Genomic DNA, 18,650 nt, shown 5'->3' on the forward strand with positions numbered 1-18,650 from the left:
ACAGATACCTGGTGAACATTTGTGGAGACCAGACAGCAGACATGAGCGCAGTGCATTTCAGCAGTGGTGACAGTGGGTCAACTCTGCTGGTGCCGATTTTTACAAGCACAGCATGCAGGCTCTTGTTCATCACTAGTAAAAAATGCATAGCTAATAGTGGTGACCACACTGAAAAATAATGTATTGTAGCTGGGAATTTGCTATATCGAATGCTGTTATTGTGCTCTTTGCATCTGTTGTAGTTTCTGTGGAAATAAATAGGAGGCATTACTTTTGGAGCAACCTACACAGTTATTACGTAAACATCTACGCTGAATTCACTGTAGTTCATGTAGGGACAAGCAAGGCAGTTTCACACCACCGAGTCTGGATGCTGCTAGCATGTAATGGCAGATGCAGAGCATTCAAACTTTACTACTGCACATTCTTATTACATTTTCAGGCAGACTTTGGAGCCTGAGCGGAGTTCTGTGCTACCATGCCTTTGCATATGCCAACAACAAATGCAGGTAGACTAAAAATAGGCAAGGTGCTTTACATAAACTGAATTCACCATTATAACTGCAGCATAGACGCACCATAAGCTTTCTACATGGTGAATACAAACAGGAGGGTTGGGAACACAAACAGGAAGGTTAGGAACTCAAGATCTTCAATATTGCTACCATGGGTTATCACCAAATCTCAGCAAATCACAAAAGTTGGGTGGTTAATCAATCATTCTCAGTTGAAAGTCATCAATGAGATTGGCAGTCCTGAGCTCCAAACACTGATCAAAAACAATAGGAAAAGCTAAAGTCCTAGAATATAAAGGCATTTAGTGAGAAGAACAGAAGGAGAACAGAAGGTACTTTAATGTAAGATGAGCTCTCCTTCCTCTTAGTCTTAGTATTTTTGTCACTACACTGTCCATAATTGTTGTACAGTAATGAACACATACCCATACCTACAATTAGTTGGTAAGCAATTGTGCTCACAGCTAGGAAAGAAAGATGAATTTTTTAAGAATTCTTAACAAACTACTCAATATTACTCAATATTACTCAATAATTTAATATTAGGCTGTTTTATAGAACAGGTTGTTTTAATCATTTTCCTATGATTATCGAGAGTAGCTACTTTTTTCTTTATCAAAACTGCAATCAGATCCTTTAGGAATTCTAATATAAACTTCCATTTTCTTTCAGCTGAAAAAATTGTTTCAGACTGAAAAGGTTATGGAAGATTTTCCTGAAAATTTTATTTTGGATGCCAATATATCATGAGTTATTAAACTATTTTTTTTTCTTTTTAATTTGAGGCATCATTCATACCTCTATGTTCTTCTAAGGTAAAAATGGCTTTTTAGTGCTCTTTCAAATATTCTCTGCTGTGAAACATTTTATAGAATTCAGAAGCTAACTTTATTTTAATAACACATGTTTTTAATGATTATATTTAATTAATTGCTCCAAGAACATAAACCTATTCATTTGTGATTACAGTTTTCAACTTAGGCAGAACACAAGGAATCTTCAATGTTTTGTTACTGGAAACTTTCTTAGATTAAACAATAAAAAAGTATATTTTGAATAAAAATACCAAGTTCTCATAGTAGCTTTGCAAGTGTGTGTGACTCTCTTTTCTGCTTAGTTCGAACATTTGCACAGAATGCAGAAAATGCCATTTTTGCATATCAGGCCAATAAATGCCTTCTGAATATTGAGCTACTGAAAACATTACACAGCAGAAATGGGAGAGCTGAAAATCTTTCTCATTCACAAGCATGAATATTCCAGAAAAGTCTTGACTCTGCCTGTCCTCAAATACTCCCACAAAATATTGATCCAAAACAAAATTACAGTCGTCTTCGATTTTCAAACAAATGTGCATGGTATCCAAAAAGATCATGACTACGAATAGAGAGCTCTAACATACACATCAGAGAAATGTTTTGACCACAGTGTTACTGTAGGGGTAAAATACACTGTCAAAGGCAAAATAAATTCTCCTTTCCTTACTCTCCCTTAAATTAGAAGTCCTTGAAATAATCTACTGCCTTTCTTCTTGAGGTGTCCGACCCGTTTCACGACATAGCGATGCTTCAGTGCATTTCCTGTTTGACAAAACTAACTGCTCAGTCCTACAACATCAGGTTCAGCACAATGGGATAAAGAGACTTCAAAATGCATTATTTTAAGTAATGCATTGTTTTCTTACACACATTGCTGGGCTGAAACTCTGAACTCTGGCAATACCCACATGGTCCACTACATAGAAGCTGCTGGAGCTCTGATGTGTGTTTTACTTTCAGCTAAAATATTACCCCCTTGGAGAATTAAAGCAAAAAGAAATAGAATATAACTCAGGTACAGGTTGTGTTAGGGCACAAGCACATATGCCAGCAAAGCTACTGGAAAGAAAGCTAAATGAAAGAGATGTGTCATGACATTCCTCTTGAACTTATGCTTCTGTCACAATGGATTTACCTGACACACGAAGATTATGCTGAGTTTTAAACAACACAAACCAAACTGGACTATTACATGCCCTGCTACTCTAGGAAGATAGGTAACAACAGCGTGCGTGAGGAACTGCACTGTGTAACTCTGCAAAGCCCAGGTCAGTCAATGCTGTGCTACTACCTCAGGGTGCTCCCAGCTGTTGCCAGCCCTTGGCTTTTCTACATCCACAGGAGAACTGCAGTGGTAGGCTTCCCTCTTCTTTGTGCTACGATAACTTAGGTTCAGAAACACCTCTGGAATTTCTGACTGTTTTTGCCCTATGGGAAATGAGCCACAGCATGAAACACAGGCTATAGTATAAAACATTTACGTGTAAGCTAGGCCTTAGAAACTTAAACTTCTTTACAAATTGCTTCACAAAATTCCTGTCAACAGAAAAGTATGTTTTATAGAAGGGGAAATTAAACACCCAAGAGGTGAAAGGCCATTTTCAAAGTAAAGCTTACAAGCATATAATCCAGATCTTCTGATGATCATGCTACACACCACATGACCACCCTTTCTTTCCCAGCATACAGAGGTCTTTCAAAACCAAACCACTTTCTGCACCTCCCTTTAGGAAGAGTCACGGACAGAAGGACTTGCAAAATAGTCTTTTCCCTCAGGGTTCATCTATATGCAAAGCACAGTGTAGTGTGAGATGCACTGTTAACCTGCTTTACATAGGCTGAGCCACATGGACAAGGTGAGTACAGCAGTCAGGTGGACAGAGTGCCCAGATCGGCCTCTCTGAGCCTTCAGTTCAGCTAGCACAGCTTTGGGGACTGCCCATGCTGCAACCAGAGCCACAGCAGGGAGCTGGGCTCAGATACAGCCACTGGTGCTGCAGCAAGGGCTGTGGAATCCATCTGGTCATTGAGGAAGCTCACACAGTGCTGAACCATACCTGAACTTGTGGGGTCCAGGAGGTCTACAAGGCAAGGAGCTGTACCACCATACCCGTACCAGCAAGCTCCTAACTCCTTAGTTACAAGTGGTAAAGGCTTATTCCTTATGGCAAAAACTGACGCTATGCAAGCAGCATTACACCACCCAACTCACATCTCTCAGCACCATCATCTAATCCACGGTGCTGACCTAATCCTGACTAAACATCATGCTATCATGGTTTTATTGCTAGCAATGACTTCAGTACAGGGCAGCTGGAAGCTAGTTCACTAGCAGCCACTCTATTTAGCCTCTGGAAATTTGGTGTCCAATTTAGAAGTTTCAAATAAGTAAAGCCAGTTGGAATAAAGCAATCAAAGGCTGGATGCACTGGCAGCTCTGGAATGTCTTTAAATCAAAGGTGTAAATCTAGGTATAACTAAAACGGGAGAAATATGTATGGAAGATCTCTAGGACTTGTTGAGTGAACAGTTAATTAGATAAATTAGCAAAGAAAGCTGAATCTTAAGGAGAAGAAATGCAGAGTACATGGTGAGGAAATACAGTAAGAATTGCCAGAAATCATGCTGAGTTATGTTTTGAAAAGTAAACTAAATAACATAGTGTTAAGGTTTGGTACAGCTGTCATTAGATTCGTTTTACTCTTTACCTAACCATCAATTAACCATATCTTCCTGAGACAATGGACATCCTTTGTCTTTACATGCTGTTCTAACTTGATCTTCCACCATACAACCATTGAGTCACTGGCTCTGTTTGCACTTTCTCTCACACTGAAGTCAGGAGCAATGCCAAGAGCAGAAGTGAGAAAATGAACTCGTGTTTGTTCCTGTTCAGACCTGTATCAATTTTAAAATCTAAGGATAACTTTAAAATCTTGATGATAACTATTTCTGTTGGAACATTTCAGAGCTATCCAGAGGAGATCACAATAAAGACTGCCAAGCATTTCCTCAAAATCAAGTTAACAATTTTTTAAACTACAGTGCCAAGATCATCCCAGCTTTCCTTTGGTTTATCTTTGACACATTTATAAAATAAAAAACTAAGAGTGGCACAGGCCCATACTGTTCTTCCCTCACTATCAGATAAAAAAGGATAACACTAAGTTGGTGTCCTTATCAACAAATTCTGCAAAAGTTATGCAGATACAAATTTATTCCAGTAACACTTCTAAGCACTGTGGAAGAATCTCCTCAATAGCAGTTCTTTCTTTCCACACCCACAAGACTTGTCTCTCTTATTTCACCACATACATTTTCAACTAGTCTGAGGTCATTGCCATGATCCTTGTGGTATTTCTAGCCTGAAGCTCTCATATTAGTTTCCATTAGCTACTCCCTGCTGAAAATCTGTCTTCCATGTTCATAACGTGTCTATAAATATTCTTAGCTGTCTTCAAGTACTAAGAAAATCAAAAAGTACATCTTTTCCTGAAATAAAAGAAATTACTTATTTAATTTTATTCCTGAATAGCCTCTAGAGTTTTGCTCAAGGTACTAAGTTATTTGATATCAATTTTAATAAAAACAAGAACTGTTGAATTTAGTGCAGTAGTACTTCTTACTGCTAGTTCATCCTTGGTTACTATCTACAGTAACTTGCTGTAATTCTGCAACATATTTACTACCTAGTGAAAAAAAAAAAACACACATGGAAAATGTAACAGTTACAGATAATTTCAATTAAAGTGGTGTAAGAAATGAAGATTTTTAAATGCCACTCAAATATAAGCACTTTACTACAGATAAACACATTTAGCTGGCTAAGAATAAAAAGCTAAAAAATTCCTAAAGACAACAGACAGCATTCTTTACCTAGGGAAAACTTTTATACTTGTTCTATCTGATTGCAGGAAAAAAATGTGAAATTACCTATTGGCAAAAGACACTACCATATACCTATGTCAGCAGTCCATCAAGTGCAGACAGTTGTTTTGGTAATCTAGAGAGTTTGGGGAAACATTTTGGCTTAACCCAGTTTGCCAGGTGGAAAACAATGATCTGGCAGGATGATTTTTGGACAATAATTGCATCTAAATCCCTGCTCTTGCCAGAATAGCTCCACTGACCAACAAAATTACTTTTTCATACCCATGACTTACAAAAAAGATGCCAGTAAACTGGGAGGAACACAGAAAGCCCATCATACGTAATGACCAAACATAAAGAAACTGATGAGTGAACAAGTCAGTGAGATGAACTAGCAGGTCCGTGTGTCCCAGAGCTATTTTTAAGAGGGCCCACAGGCTCCGCCATGCAATACTGACAGACTTCAGTTCATACTCATCAAACAGTTTAGTGCAGTAAAATCAGAGTGCAACGCAAAAACAGGCACAGGACCTTCCTATCAGGGTGTAGCAGCTGTGCTGCTTTTGTTGACCAGAAGCTGAGCCCCTGGCCTCTGCAGAAGCTGTGAGCCCTGGCCAGCCGGCTCCCAGCCAGAGGTAGCAAGCTAGAACAGCTTCAGAGGATGTGTCTGCCAAAGGCTACGCAGACATGTTAAGCATTTATGGACACCATAAGCAAGAGTTTTACACAGAGATGCTTTTGCTTTTAACTTTTAAAGCGGCAATAGCAAAAAAAAAAAAAAAAAAAAAAAAAAAAAAAAAAAAAAAAAAAAAAAAAGACAAGAAAACATTAAGCTTCCTGTAATACATTTTCTTTCCCCAGAACAAGCACAAAGAGAGAGCAAAATGATACCCACTTGCATTCCCTTCCTGTGTAAATCACCTACATCAAGAACACATTATTTGAGTGGTAACTATTACTTATAAAGCCTGTTTCTAGTACTAAATCATATAGAAGTTAAGTGTTCAAGGGCAGAATCTGACCATTTCATTACTCCACATCCACAGGCCATACGTGACTGGTAGTTTTGCCATATTTGACAAATTCTCCATGTTAACCATGGGAATTCTCTTCCATACTTCATTTCTAAAGAGTTCTCCACTGTCAGTAGCAAGTTTAGGGGCTGAGCAACTGGCACATAAGAGCACATTTGGTTCCCACATCACACCAGAAATCCACCTCTATAGTTCTAACAAGCAATTTGACTTCTTGTTGTGTCATTAAAGCCTACATTTAAATAGGATCTTGGACACGCAAACTTAGCATAGTAAAGGTGGAGACTGCTAAGAGGTCAGTTTACTGGGGACACTTCAGTTTGCCATTATCTTTTCCATACTAATGGAGCCAAAAGTGGAGGTAATACTCCATGCGCAATCTCACAAATGTCGACAAGAAGGGAATAATCACTTCCCCCAACCTGCTGGCTAATTTTTTGTTCATGTAGCCATTTATGTAGTTTTCACTGCTGTAAGAACATACTGCTGACCAATAGTCACTTCACTGTTAGATCCAAAGTCTTCTCTGCAAAGCTGCTCCCAAAGCAATCTGTTCCCTCTCCAGGCTTTGTTGCATTTGCATTTCCTTTTGCTGAGCAGCAGGAGGTTCCTGCTAGCTCAGTCCTCTGGCTCACTGGAGTTCCAGTGAGTGGCAGGTTGACTCTCCAGCACACTAAAAGGTCTCCCATGGTTGCTGTTAACTCAGATCCTGACACTGGTTCATTCCATCCCAACAGCCAGGTTGCTGATGTTACAAATTACTGTCCCCAAAGACCACTCCTGAGGAAGACCACTCAAAACCAGCCACCAGCAGGTCTTGGAAGTATTAAACCCTACCCATCTTGAAGGCCACCTCTTTCTCCCCAGTGTGGCAGTAACAATGCAGTAATGGGTGTGTGAAAACCTTTAAAATCTTTTCTAAAGCCATGATAAACAATATCCATTGCTCTCCCTCATCCCCACTACCAGTATACTCATCACAGAAGGTAAATGGGTAGAAGCAATGATACCAAGAGTTCTTTTATGAAACATTTGAGCAGTTAAAAATTAATCCAAGCGGACTTCCAGTTTGAAAGTTGTTCAGATCACTGACTCCAATATCCCAAGATAGTACCCTAATCAGCAGGCTATCGATCAGACTCTGGTGCACCAATAATCCTCTTAGTCTGTTTAACTCAGGCTAATTTATAGCCAAAAATGCAAATGAGAAAAAACAGATCAAGAGACAGCCTTACATGACATCAAAGAGATGACAGTATTTCCCTTTCAGAACAGAAACCTGAATTCAGGCCCAGCTCTATATAGTAATTACACATTAGAATCACTACCTAAAAATATAAACAGTAGTGGGAGCAATGACTAAATCCTAGAGCTGTTCTCATTCAGGGACTTGCTGTCAGCACTAGCAATGATTCCTAAACACACTGTGCTGAAGGCAAGGCACTACACTTCTCTGCTTGGCCAAATTCTTGAACTTCTCACAATGCACGGAATTGCAATGCCCTTTTTTTTGTTTGTGGAACTGCATACCCAAATGCAAATGGATTAGAGTTAGACTTACAAATTTTACTTAACATGAAACTGTGATTAAATTTGTCCAAGCGATAGCTCCTATACCAGATTTGACGCCTACCTTTCCTTGCAGGGTAGTCTAGCCTGTACAAGCTACTCCAGCTGCCAAATCCCTCTTCCAGAAGACACCAAATGCTGAAAGGACAAATTGCTGCTGCTGAATCTGAGTATGAAGTGGTGATGCAGCAGGATGAGGAACTTGCACCTTCTGTGCAGGTATGACTTGCAGAAAACAGGAACCCATTGCTACCTTTTCACAACTTCATACAGTTTCTTAATTCGGATCCTAATTACTTTGCCTCTCCCTTTATCTTCACCACTTTTCATTTGTGTTTATTTATGTTGCAAAGTCCTGCAATAGAGGCATTTTCACACTATGCATATTACCCAACACAGGTCACATTTTTAGTTGGAGTCCTTTAGAATTACTGCAGTGCAAATAAATAATAAAGATTGCATTCAGAAAACATTTAACAGACAGAGTAATGACAGATACAGGCTAGCACAAAAAATGGTTTTACTTCACACACTGCATATCTTCTACTGCAGTATCACTGCAATGGGTCCATTGGAACCACAGTGATACACCCTGTTGCAGCGGGGTCAAATTCAGCTCCAGCATGACACAGCATCTAAAATATATTGTCAGCCAGCTTTTTAGTGTCAGACAGAATGTGCTTCTGTTGAGACAGTATGTACTAAAGAAGAACTCGCTTCTTGGAAATACATTTTTTTAAGGTACACATAAGATCTTCTTTTATCGAAGGAAGACTGTGGTAAGTACAGAATAAATGTGAATGCACAAGAGCACACCTGGAGAGGCCCAGATTTCACTCTTCCATATAGCTGTCTTTCACAAATCATGTAGGGACAATAAATGAAACAGAAAAAACCCTCAGCACTACTATATGTCAGTATGATTGTTTACCTTCCTTCGGTCTCTAGCTGAAAAGTATTTCAGGTAAGAGGTGGTTTTTCTTTTCTTTCCAAGTCCAAAAACTTCAGCTGCAATTTGAAGAAATGTCAAAGAAATTGAAGTCTAAAAAAAAGTTGGATGGCAAACTAAGGTAACTGCTGTTACCTTAGAATATTTTAATTTCCTAGGATCTGTGTTTCAATTCCGTAATTGGAACTAGTTGTTTCAGGCTGTTTTTCTTAAAGACTTGCCAGCTTACTTTAATGTATCTGACCATGACTGCAAATATTTACATGACCTTTTTGCATGTTGGCTGCTTTGCATACACTGTAAAAAGACAAGATAGGGAAAATTTCTTTAAGATGACTGAATACATTAAAGCTACCCTCAGTCTTAACTTGAAATGCAGTTCCCAGGGAGCTCTTCTCCCATGAATTAAGCTGAAGCTCCCGCTGACTTCATTAGGCTCCAGTCCTGCTCTAAGAAATCCAAGGGGGCAGTTCCACTGCTAACAAATACAGACTTCTCTTATAAAATCTATGGCAGCTCACAAATTTTCTGCCTGATTTAACTTGCCTGCTTTAATTTCTAGCTCATAAATGGTAAATAATTAATTACCACCAATATAATATATAAGTCTACTTTCACTATTTATATTTTTCTGTGTAAGCTTTACAGAGCATTCCATACACACAGTACATTCTATATACACAGAGTTATTTCTACCATCGGGTGGCAGCAACCAAGCTGCTTCTCTTTCTGCAAAAGAAAAATGCTAAGTAAGTGCGCACTTATAGTCCAGAAAGCCAACAGGATCCTGAGCTGCATCAAAACAGGGGTGGCCAGCAGGGCAAGGGAGGTAACTATTCCCTTCTACTCTGTGCTTGTGAGGCCCCATCTGGAGTACTGCGTCCAGGTCTGGGACCCCAGTGCAGGAAAGATGAGGAGCTTTTGGAGAGGGTCCAGAGGAGGGCCTTCCAATATTTAAAGGGAGATTATAAATAGGAGGGAAATCAACTATTTACATGGGCAGACAGTGATAGGACAAGGATGAATGGTTTTAAACTAAAGGAGGGAAGATTTAGATGAGATGTCAGGGGGAAGTTTTTTCTGAGAGTGTGCTGAGGTGCTGAAACAGTGTGCCCAGAGAAGCTATGGATGCCCCATCCCTGGCGGTGTTCAAGGCCAGGTTGGATGCAGCCCTGGGCAACCTGATCTAGTGGCTGGCAACCCTGCCCACAGCAGGGGGTGGAACTAGATTATCTTTGAGGCCCCTTCAAACCAAAGCCATTCGATGATTCTATGAACTATGGCCCTGAATCTCTTTTTAATGGGCTTTAAGGAACTTCTGCAAGAACTGCTGCAAAAGATCCAGGTGCTAGTATTATAATCAGCATTTCCATAGAAGGCAGCAGCAAAATTAGCGGACTCTAAAATCTGTGCCTACTGATACTAGGGGCTGAGGAGGCTAACAAATAATATTCAAAATATTCTGTGACTGTTTAAGACCTTTCTCATGCCAATCCTTAAGCATTTAAGCAATTTCACTGCTGTTGTAATCCCTCCGAAGGCAAAGAAAATGCAAATGTTGGCAAGATCAGACATTTCTGCAGAGGCCTTTTTGTACCACCTGATTTTAGGCACAGAGTTGCAGTGAGAAGCCCACTCACCCTGTGCTCCTCAGCCATCAAGTCTGCAATGGTCAGACCACCCACAGCCCACAAGTCACCAAGCTCTATCCCTCTCCCTCAGTTCTCAAACCCAAATGTTTGTGTTTTTATGGAAATTGCTGCTAATACCATGTTCTCCCTTCAATCTCATGGCAGTTGGAGGTTGGCAGTCACACCCTGCCCTTCGTGGCTGCAACAATCGTGTCAACCATTCTGTTACCACAGAGGACGCCAGTACCTTAAAAAGCACCAGGCCCATCCTTTGCGAAAATGTGTTACATGTGAGGGACTGCAAGTAGAAATACTTGCCAGTCCTTGTTTTGTTCGGGTGGCTGCAGAGCACATGCTTGCTGCTGCAGTGGCCTCGCAGGGTGCTCCGCCAGGCTCTGCTTCCTTCAGGCGAACTGCAAGCGAGGTCTGTTGAAAGCTTTTGAGTGCTGTCCAGGTTTCAGCTGATTCTCGCTCTGACAGTTTTGCTAGATAATTTTTTTCCCACAGTTATCGTGCTGGAAGAAATCCCAGCTTTCAAACAGACATTTGAAAATACATCTAATTTTCTCTTGCGCAGTGAATTAATTTATTCTAATACCACGCTTTGTCTCCAGGCTGCAGATTGATGAGAGAAGAGCCAATTTCTGAAGGACCTCTTAGCCAAGAAAGATCTTCCTTTCAAAAGCGGAGGCTGAAATTTTACATGGGCCCAGAACTAGAATACTGATTTCTGGGTCAACTGCTCATGACGTGCGACAGCCTCACATGTCAGAGCACCATGTCCTGTTCGATCAGTCCTGACTGACAGAACCACAATGCTATGGCAGCCAAAACGAATTGCCACTATTCCTTCATGGTTCCATGTTAATTCAGACCACAGTTTAAAAACAAACCAACTCAAATGCAGTTAGTAAGATAGGAAGCTAGAGAAGAATTAGAATTTCAAAGAGAGAACATCCGTTTTTAAAAATAACAGCATTGAGTTATTACATGCAGAATTAATAAAAATTCACTCAACTTGGTCATTTTCCACAATAAAATATGTTGGCTGATGATCAAAACATAATTTGTATTTAAAATAGATTAAATTAAAAAATTAATAGAGTTGGAAAGGGAGGTGATTATACATACTTGTTTATAATCAGGTGAACAGAATTATTTTCAGAGTGCTTTTAAAATTAAAATCATAAACAGTTTCCTTGTTTTTTAAAAACAAATACTGCCCTTGTACTTCTGGAAGTCAAAACAATCCTAACAGGGTCACACTCTGCAAAGAAACTCAACAGTAATACTTCAGAACATTGCTCACAGCAGTGTTAGCATACATTGGCAGAAAAGACTGAAAAAGATATTGTTGTAAAACAAATGCACTGAAGAATAACAATCTAAACTTGAACTATTTTACAATTATTTTTAGAGTATCTTTTAAAACAAATTGCTTGCTATTAGTAGGCCCCTAGAGCAACTTGGCAATGACATACTGCGGGGTGGTGACAATGTATTATATCTCCTGTTCGGCTGTGTGACAATCCCGTAAGCCACACATGTAGCTGTGACCCCTACTCCAACACAAGGGGGAGAAGTCTTATTTTGTTCCAGTTTCAAATCTAAAAACCCCTCAGTCAAATGTTTCATATCACATTCCTTCCTATACATTTTTTTCTGTCCGCGTTTTGCCTGCATGTGCTAGGATAAACCAGAGTGTGGACTGGCTTAGTGTAGGAATGACAGGCTGAGATGGGATGCCTTGCATGGTCTGAAGTCACGCCCATTAAATAAAACAGTACATCTTCATGTGACAGTTTTCCATTAGGAAACAACACAATTTGGTATATGCAACAGATGTTAAAAAGTGGTATTTAAGAATGGATTACTTAATAGTGAACTTCTGCAGTTCTGGTCCTCTCATCTCAGTGAAAAGATACTGTCCAATCAGAATAAATTCAAAGAAGGGTAGTAATGATACTCAAATGTACGGGATGGTTTCTGGGTAAGGAACATGTGATTACATCAGCACTTCCCAGCCTGGAGAAGAGATGGCCTGAGGGCCATGAGGGAGGCCTGCAAACTGAGAGACGGCCTGGGGGAGCAGATAGGGATCTACTGTTCGCTGTCACTTCCAGTACAAGGACAAAGATGAAGACAAGATAAGCAAATACAAAACAAAGCAAAAGAAAAGCAATGGTTGGGTAGTAAACCAACAGAACACACTGCCAAAGTCACAACTGCGATGTTGTAGATGCAGAAAATTTACATGAGTTCAAAGGGAGACTGAACAAGTACCTGGAGGAGACATCTCTAGAGGGTTATTACATAGACAGGAACCATAACCAGGAAATCCCTAAGCTGAAGATAGCTTGAGGCTGGGAGAGCAGTCAAGGGAAGGAGCACACCTACACTCTCACTCTTCCCTTGGCTTGCTGCCTAAGGTCGCTGCTGGGCTGGAGACAAAATATGGGGCCAGGAAGACTCATAGTCTGATCCAGCATGGCCTTCCTTATGTTCCTATCACCAGGCTTATTTGTAGTGATGAGCATGTAAGTGTACAGTCATTTTCAGAAGACTAATGTCAGTTTTACATACTGACAATAAGTACTTTTTTTCCAGGTCAGCTTCTGGGGAGAAAACACTGCACAAAGCACCAGTGCACAGCAGGCCATCCCCTTTGATGTCAATGAAAAGCTGTTTATCAATTCTTGGCTTGCACCTGATGCAGAATCTCAGAACTGAGGTATCCTATGTGACCTAGGGAGAGCACATGTACACGCAGGAAATTCCTGTGCTGATGGATGATGCTGACTGTCCACTGAAGCCCACCTGGAGAGGCCAGACCCCATGTCGCACAAAGACCTGCCATGCCCTGATCCACCTCACATCACAGTGAAGCAAACACAGAAATCCTTGGGGTGAAACAAGCCACACTGAGGACTCCCCAGCCAGCAATGACACACAGATAGCGATGGAATTTTCTGCTCATCTATTAAACATGTACTGCAAGCTTGCTTTTAAAAACACCTCTAAACCATTGAAGTAGTGTGCAGGTCAGAGTTTTAAACATGTCAGTGGTCCAGTGGGCACCACTGAGCAGAGCCCAGTCTCTAACACCACCCCACTGCTCTGCCCTCCACCCCAACACCCTGTCCTGTCTTTTCCCCATTTATTTTGTTTTTTTTTTGGATACCATGACACTTGACAGAAATTGCCTTAGCTTGTTGAGGAATAAGTAAAGTACAATGATAAGCTTACAAGCTTATAAATGATTTACAGCCCAGCCTTCAGTTTATATCACTCTCTCTGTTGGAATAGGAGATTTTAAAGGAAAACAGCATTTCTGTTTATTGCTTCTGAGCAGAAACATACCTTCCTCAGCAACCCACACACAACAGCTTAACTGCCCTCTGGTGTCTTCCCTCAAAAAAAACAGGCAGTACTTGCTCCATCCATCAGCTGAGAAGTCTCCCAGACAGCAACCACTGTTATCACAGCAGCTCCAGCTTGAAATGGGTTTCAGTTCAGCCCTCAGATATGAGGATAACAAAGGAAAAGGCAGGAAGTGGGGCTGCACACCTGTATTTCTGTGTCACTCATGTCAACACCAAGATGGGAGGGCACTGCCCTGAAGAAAAAGGCATTTCCATAAGCGTATCTGTTCACATTCTCTTGTTCAAATACCAAGTCTTTTCTCTGAGAACTAAACCTGCCAGGCAGTGATATCTCTTCAGACTAGGTCTAGCTTGGAAGAGATGATGAAGAAACAAAGCCAATATGTCCTGTCAGAAAATGAGGGCACAGACTTCACATCCACATAGTAGGCTGTGATACTATAAAAAATAATCTCACTGTTCCCCCAGGCTAGTCAGTACCCCATACTGAGCTTATTTCCAAAAAGTAACCTTCTATGAAACTCTTTATATTTTATAAGCCTACTTTAAATATAGAAAGGAAAGTATGAGCTCAGAGTAGTGAGCAGAGGGACTGAAGCAGGGCTTACCCAGTGATCTCTCCTTGGTTTGGTTTGCTGACCGCACCACGGGAAGGCTCGCCCGCGTGCGGCTGCCCCTTGAGAAAGGAGTTGGGGAATCACCCTCAGACATGGCCTCTAAGGAGTCGGCAGATGCTTCAGATAGATGCTCTGTCTGGTCTCCCAGATTGGGCTGTGGGCTCTGCGATGGCTTCGGGCTTCTCGTCTGCAAAACAGAGTGTTGCATTATTGGTCTACTGGAACCAGAATATTTGGGGAAAAAAAAAAGAGAAGAAGGAAGAAGTCCAAACTTCTTCAAATACTGGTATGCTGAAGGTCACTCTTGTGTAGGTTATATAAGAAAACAGTGTCCTTGGGTATTCTGCTAAGGATTTTATTGTTGTACATTCACATTGCAAATTTCATTGCTAACAAGGCCCTCAGGGCGAGACATGTGCTGAAGAGATGTACGGTAATGCCATTCTCCGATGCTCAAACAACCACTGCAGCACAGGCATGTCTACACATTCACATACTGAACATTTAAGATTGGAAAGGTATTCACTGTGCTTTCTTAAATTTCCATTTAAACCTTCAGTGTATGAAAAGGACACTAGTAGCACAGTAGCATGTCAGTGTCATTTAAGCTGTTTGCAGTTAAAGTTATCATAGAGAAAAATTCACAACAATGTTCTTATGTTGACCAGTCTACTAAGAAAAATACACTGAAAAGAAATTCTGTGATACAGTCATAAGCTATCAATCTCAATATATGCTGCTATGACATCCATGAAAGGTACAGGTCATGCAGCAAGGCCACATTAGCTACCCAGCATTTCTATCTGAAGTCATAAATAATTATCTTGCTTTTTGTTGCATCAGCACAAATCAAAAATACCTTCACTAATTGACCAAATTAACTATGATTTTACTGGGAAATCACATTACTAAATTGCTAAACACTAGCTGAAAAGACAGACTCTCAGCAGAAGACAGAGACAGTTTCTTCTGTGCCCTTCCACTGACTCTATCACTGTAAGATCTGCATAATAAAAGCACACTCAATAGGAGATACAATGTCCTGAGCAATTTTTGCTGACTACAAATGAAGGAGTGTTGGCATGAAGAAGTATACTTAGTACTGTTTGCTCCATTCAGTGAAACTCCCTCTGCTAACATGCTACTGTTACTCTGCAAGAACAATTTTCCAGTCTCTCAAGCAAATTGTGTATCATAACAAACTAGAACAGACACTGTACAAGCAGAAATTTAAAGCAAAGCAAACTCACTGTCCCAAAACAAGTATGTAAATATGAACTTCATAAAGGACTTTAAAGAGCACGAGGCACAAGATACCATAAAATGCATATAGTTTACTTTTCCCTATCATTCAAGGCCGGATGATATTACATTAAAAATCTTGTGTATCAAAATTAACTTCAACCCTAGATTTGAAGATGCTCTCATCTCTAGAAAAGTTTTTCCTTCTTTCTGGAAAGCTAATATGTCATATATTTGTTCACATCTAGTTCCCTCAGTGTTTTTTTTTAAGGGCAATGAGGTGAGCTTGTTTCAGTAATGGCAGGTATCACATAATAGTCCCTGTGTGACCCTGAATGCATGAAGAATTTGAGCTTTTATTAGATTTTCATTAGCTGGCTATAGAAGCTTGTTGTCGCTAAGCTTTCTAGTTGTTCACCAAATACAATAAACCAGAAATGTCTCATGAGAAAACTAAATCCTCCACTTCTGAAATGTTAATATTAAAATATTAGGTATTATTCAATGTCCTGCAATAAAGTTGTTGAAGAGCACTGAATTTCTGCAGGAGTTAAAGTTAACAACATTTGTTCTTAGTAAATTGAAGTGTGCTTTGAAGTGCCTTTGACATGGTCAGCACTAGTCTGCAGGTTGTAAATACAGGGTCTTGTGCCTGAAAGGTCACAGAGGTGACAAGTGACTTGCAAATACAGACAAAAAAAATCAATTACTCAGTGTTTTTTCATTCAGCTTTCCAAAATGGCTTGGAAATTATCACTGCTGAAGTATGTAGTTCTCTAAAAATAATGACTTCTATTTATTTCCATGGAAACTACAACAGGTACAAAGAGGACAACAACATTATTTAATAGAGAAAATATTCCACTACAAAACACTATTTTTCAACACAGTCACCACCATTAACTATGCATTTTCACCAGCAATGACCAAGAGCCTGCATGCTGCCCATGTAAAAATCTGCACCTGCAGAGGTGACCCACTGTTTCACAGCTGCTGTGAAGATGTTTCCTTGGAAAATGTTGCCCCTGCAGTCCATCCTTCATAGGTCTGAACAGAAGGCAGTCAGAAGGCAACAAATTTGGAATACACAGTGACTGTGGTAGGACAGTTCAGTCAAGACTGACAACGTGCTCCACTGCCTTCAAACTGGTATGGGGCCTGGCATTATCATGTTGCAAGAGAAAGGTTGTCTTGTTGTCTGGCCTGACTCTGGAAGTTTGAGCCTTCAGCTTAGACAGCACTGCAATGTAGCAGTCAGAGTTAATGGTTTGTCTGGGTTCCAGGAAATCCAGAAGGATCACCTCTCTCCTATCCCAAAAGACAGTGCGCATCACTTTGACCACTGAGGCCTGCGTCTTGAGTGTTTTATTCAGTGGGGAATTCACATGTCCTCTCCATGGATTGCCGTTCTGACTCCAGCTTATAGTGGTGACACCACATCTCATCACCAGTAATGATGTGATCCTAGAAACTGCCACCTTCAGCCTCGTATTGGTTCAACAGGTCCTGACAAACTTGCAAATGCTGTTCTGTTTCTGCGTGAGCATTTGTGGGACCCACTTAGCACAATCTTTGTGATATTCCAGCATGGCCATCATCATTTCCAACACATTGAAGATGATATTCAGCTCCATACACACTTGCCTGGTCATAATGTGCAGATTTGCATGGATGAGCTGATGGAGATGCTCTTCATTTTGTGGTATGACAGTTGTGCATAGCTGCCCAGAATGTGGCTTGTTTTTCATGTCGCTGTCACCACAGCTGAAACCCGCCTTACTGTGCTCACATTCACTGTTTGGCCTCCATAAACATTCAGCAAGCATCTGTGAATGTGAATAGGTAATTCCTCCGTGCAGAAATAATTTCAGTGCCACCCTTTTGCTTCATGCGCACTTCTACGTCAGACACCATTCTGTCAGACTGCCCCTCTGCCATCACCTGTCACATAGCAACAAAATATAATAGAATATTGGTGGAAAGGTTCCACCTCCACTGCCATACCACCAACATCCATCTTTGACGTTGTGGGCCAACATAATGAAAAAGGAGGCATTACTTTTGCAGCAGCTCTTGTATTTCATTTACACAGGCATATTGCAGGAGTACTACCAACTCATATCATTACAGCTTCATAACTCCTTGCAGTGATTAATAACTTATCTGTATGTATGCATTAATAGGATGCTAGAAAGCTCATTATAATTCTCATCTTCAAGAAAACCATAACTGAAAAAACAGAATGCAAAGAAAAGCAACAAAATCAACCTGCAAAAGATCTGTTAAGTTCACAGTTTGCTGAGAAGGGAATTACTTTTATTTCTTTAAGAAAAATATTCTGATAATATGAATCAAGCTTATTTTGCTTTTCACTCCTCTATTTTTCTCTTTCAGTTGAATCCCCAGATGCCATCTGAGTCATGCCATTGCACATTATCTACACATATGAACAGGTGCATACTTAAGCAGTAAGGAGATAATGCCATAACCACAAGCAACTAGACATGATCTCAGCTGTGCCCAGCGTGTCCTGTCAATGCACAGATGGAGACAACCTCAGCAATGTTGTGTTTCTTTGGCTGTCCCCACGGCAATTCTTCAGCACCTAACATATGGTCTGACACATCCCCCTGAACTAAAAACATCCCTTTCAGCAGTCCTCATTCCATTCTGCTCAGATATGAAGCCCTGTCCTCCTCTTAATATGGTATAAATCCATACTATTTCCACTCTAGAAAATGAGGTTGCGCAAATGTAGAACTAATGCAAGCTATTCTATGATTAATGAAATCCACCGTGTATACAAATACCCTTTATGAAAGATTTCAAGCTATTTCTCATGCTCAACTCATGTAAACATTGTATTTCAGATATAATTCTGTATTTTAAACAGATTATAAAAAACCTTCAAACACAGAAACTGGAGCTATTCAAGTTACTGGGAGATATGAGCATGTATATGATAAAAAAGCATTTTTATCATTGGCAGTGAGCACCAGGCTTAATGCTACTTAATAACCAA

General features: G+C 40.3%; 1 protein-coding gene across 22 annotated transcripts in view; it reads right to left on the reverse strand.

Annotated features, from left to right (window-relative positions):
- Nucleotides 1–18,650, reverse strand: part of KIAA1217 (KIAA1217 ortholog) — a 354,365-nt gene that overhangs the window by 79,783 nt on the left and 255,932 nt on the right. For all 22 annotated transcript variants that reach the window (XR_002436144.1, XM_021389175.1, XM_021389180.1 and 19 more), the window contains one exon: nucleotides 14,378–14,573. Coding sequence is in view for 21 of the 22 variants with exons in the window: in XM_021389175.1 (XP_021244850.1) it covers nucleotides 14,378–14,573 (196 nt within the window). In the remaining variant the exon portion in view is untranslated. The remainder of the gene's footprint in view (nucleotides 1–14,377; nucleotides 14,574–18,650) is intronic.

Source organism: Numida meleagris, chromosome 2, assembly GCF_002078875.1.
Source record: "Numida meleagris isolate 19003 breed g44 Domestic line chromosome 2, NumMel1.0, whole genome shotgun sequence".
Lineage (NCBI taxonomy): Eukaryota > Metazoa > Chordata > Aves > Galliformes > Numididae > Numida > Numida meleagris.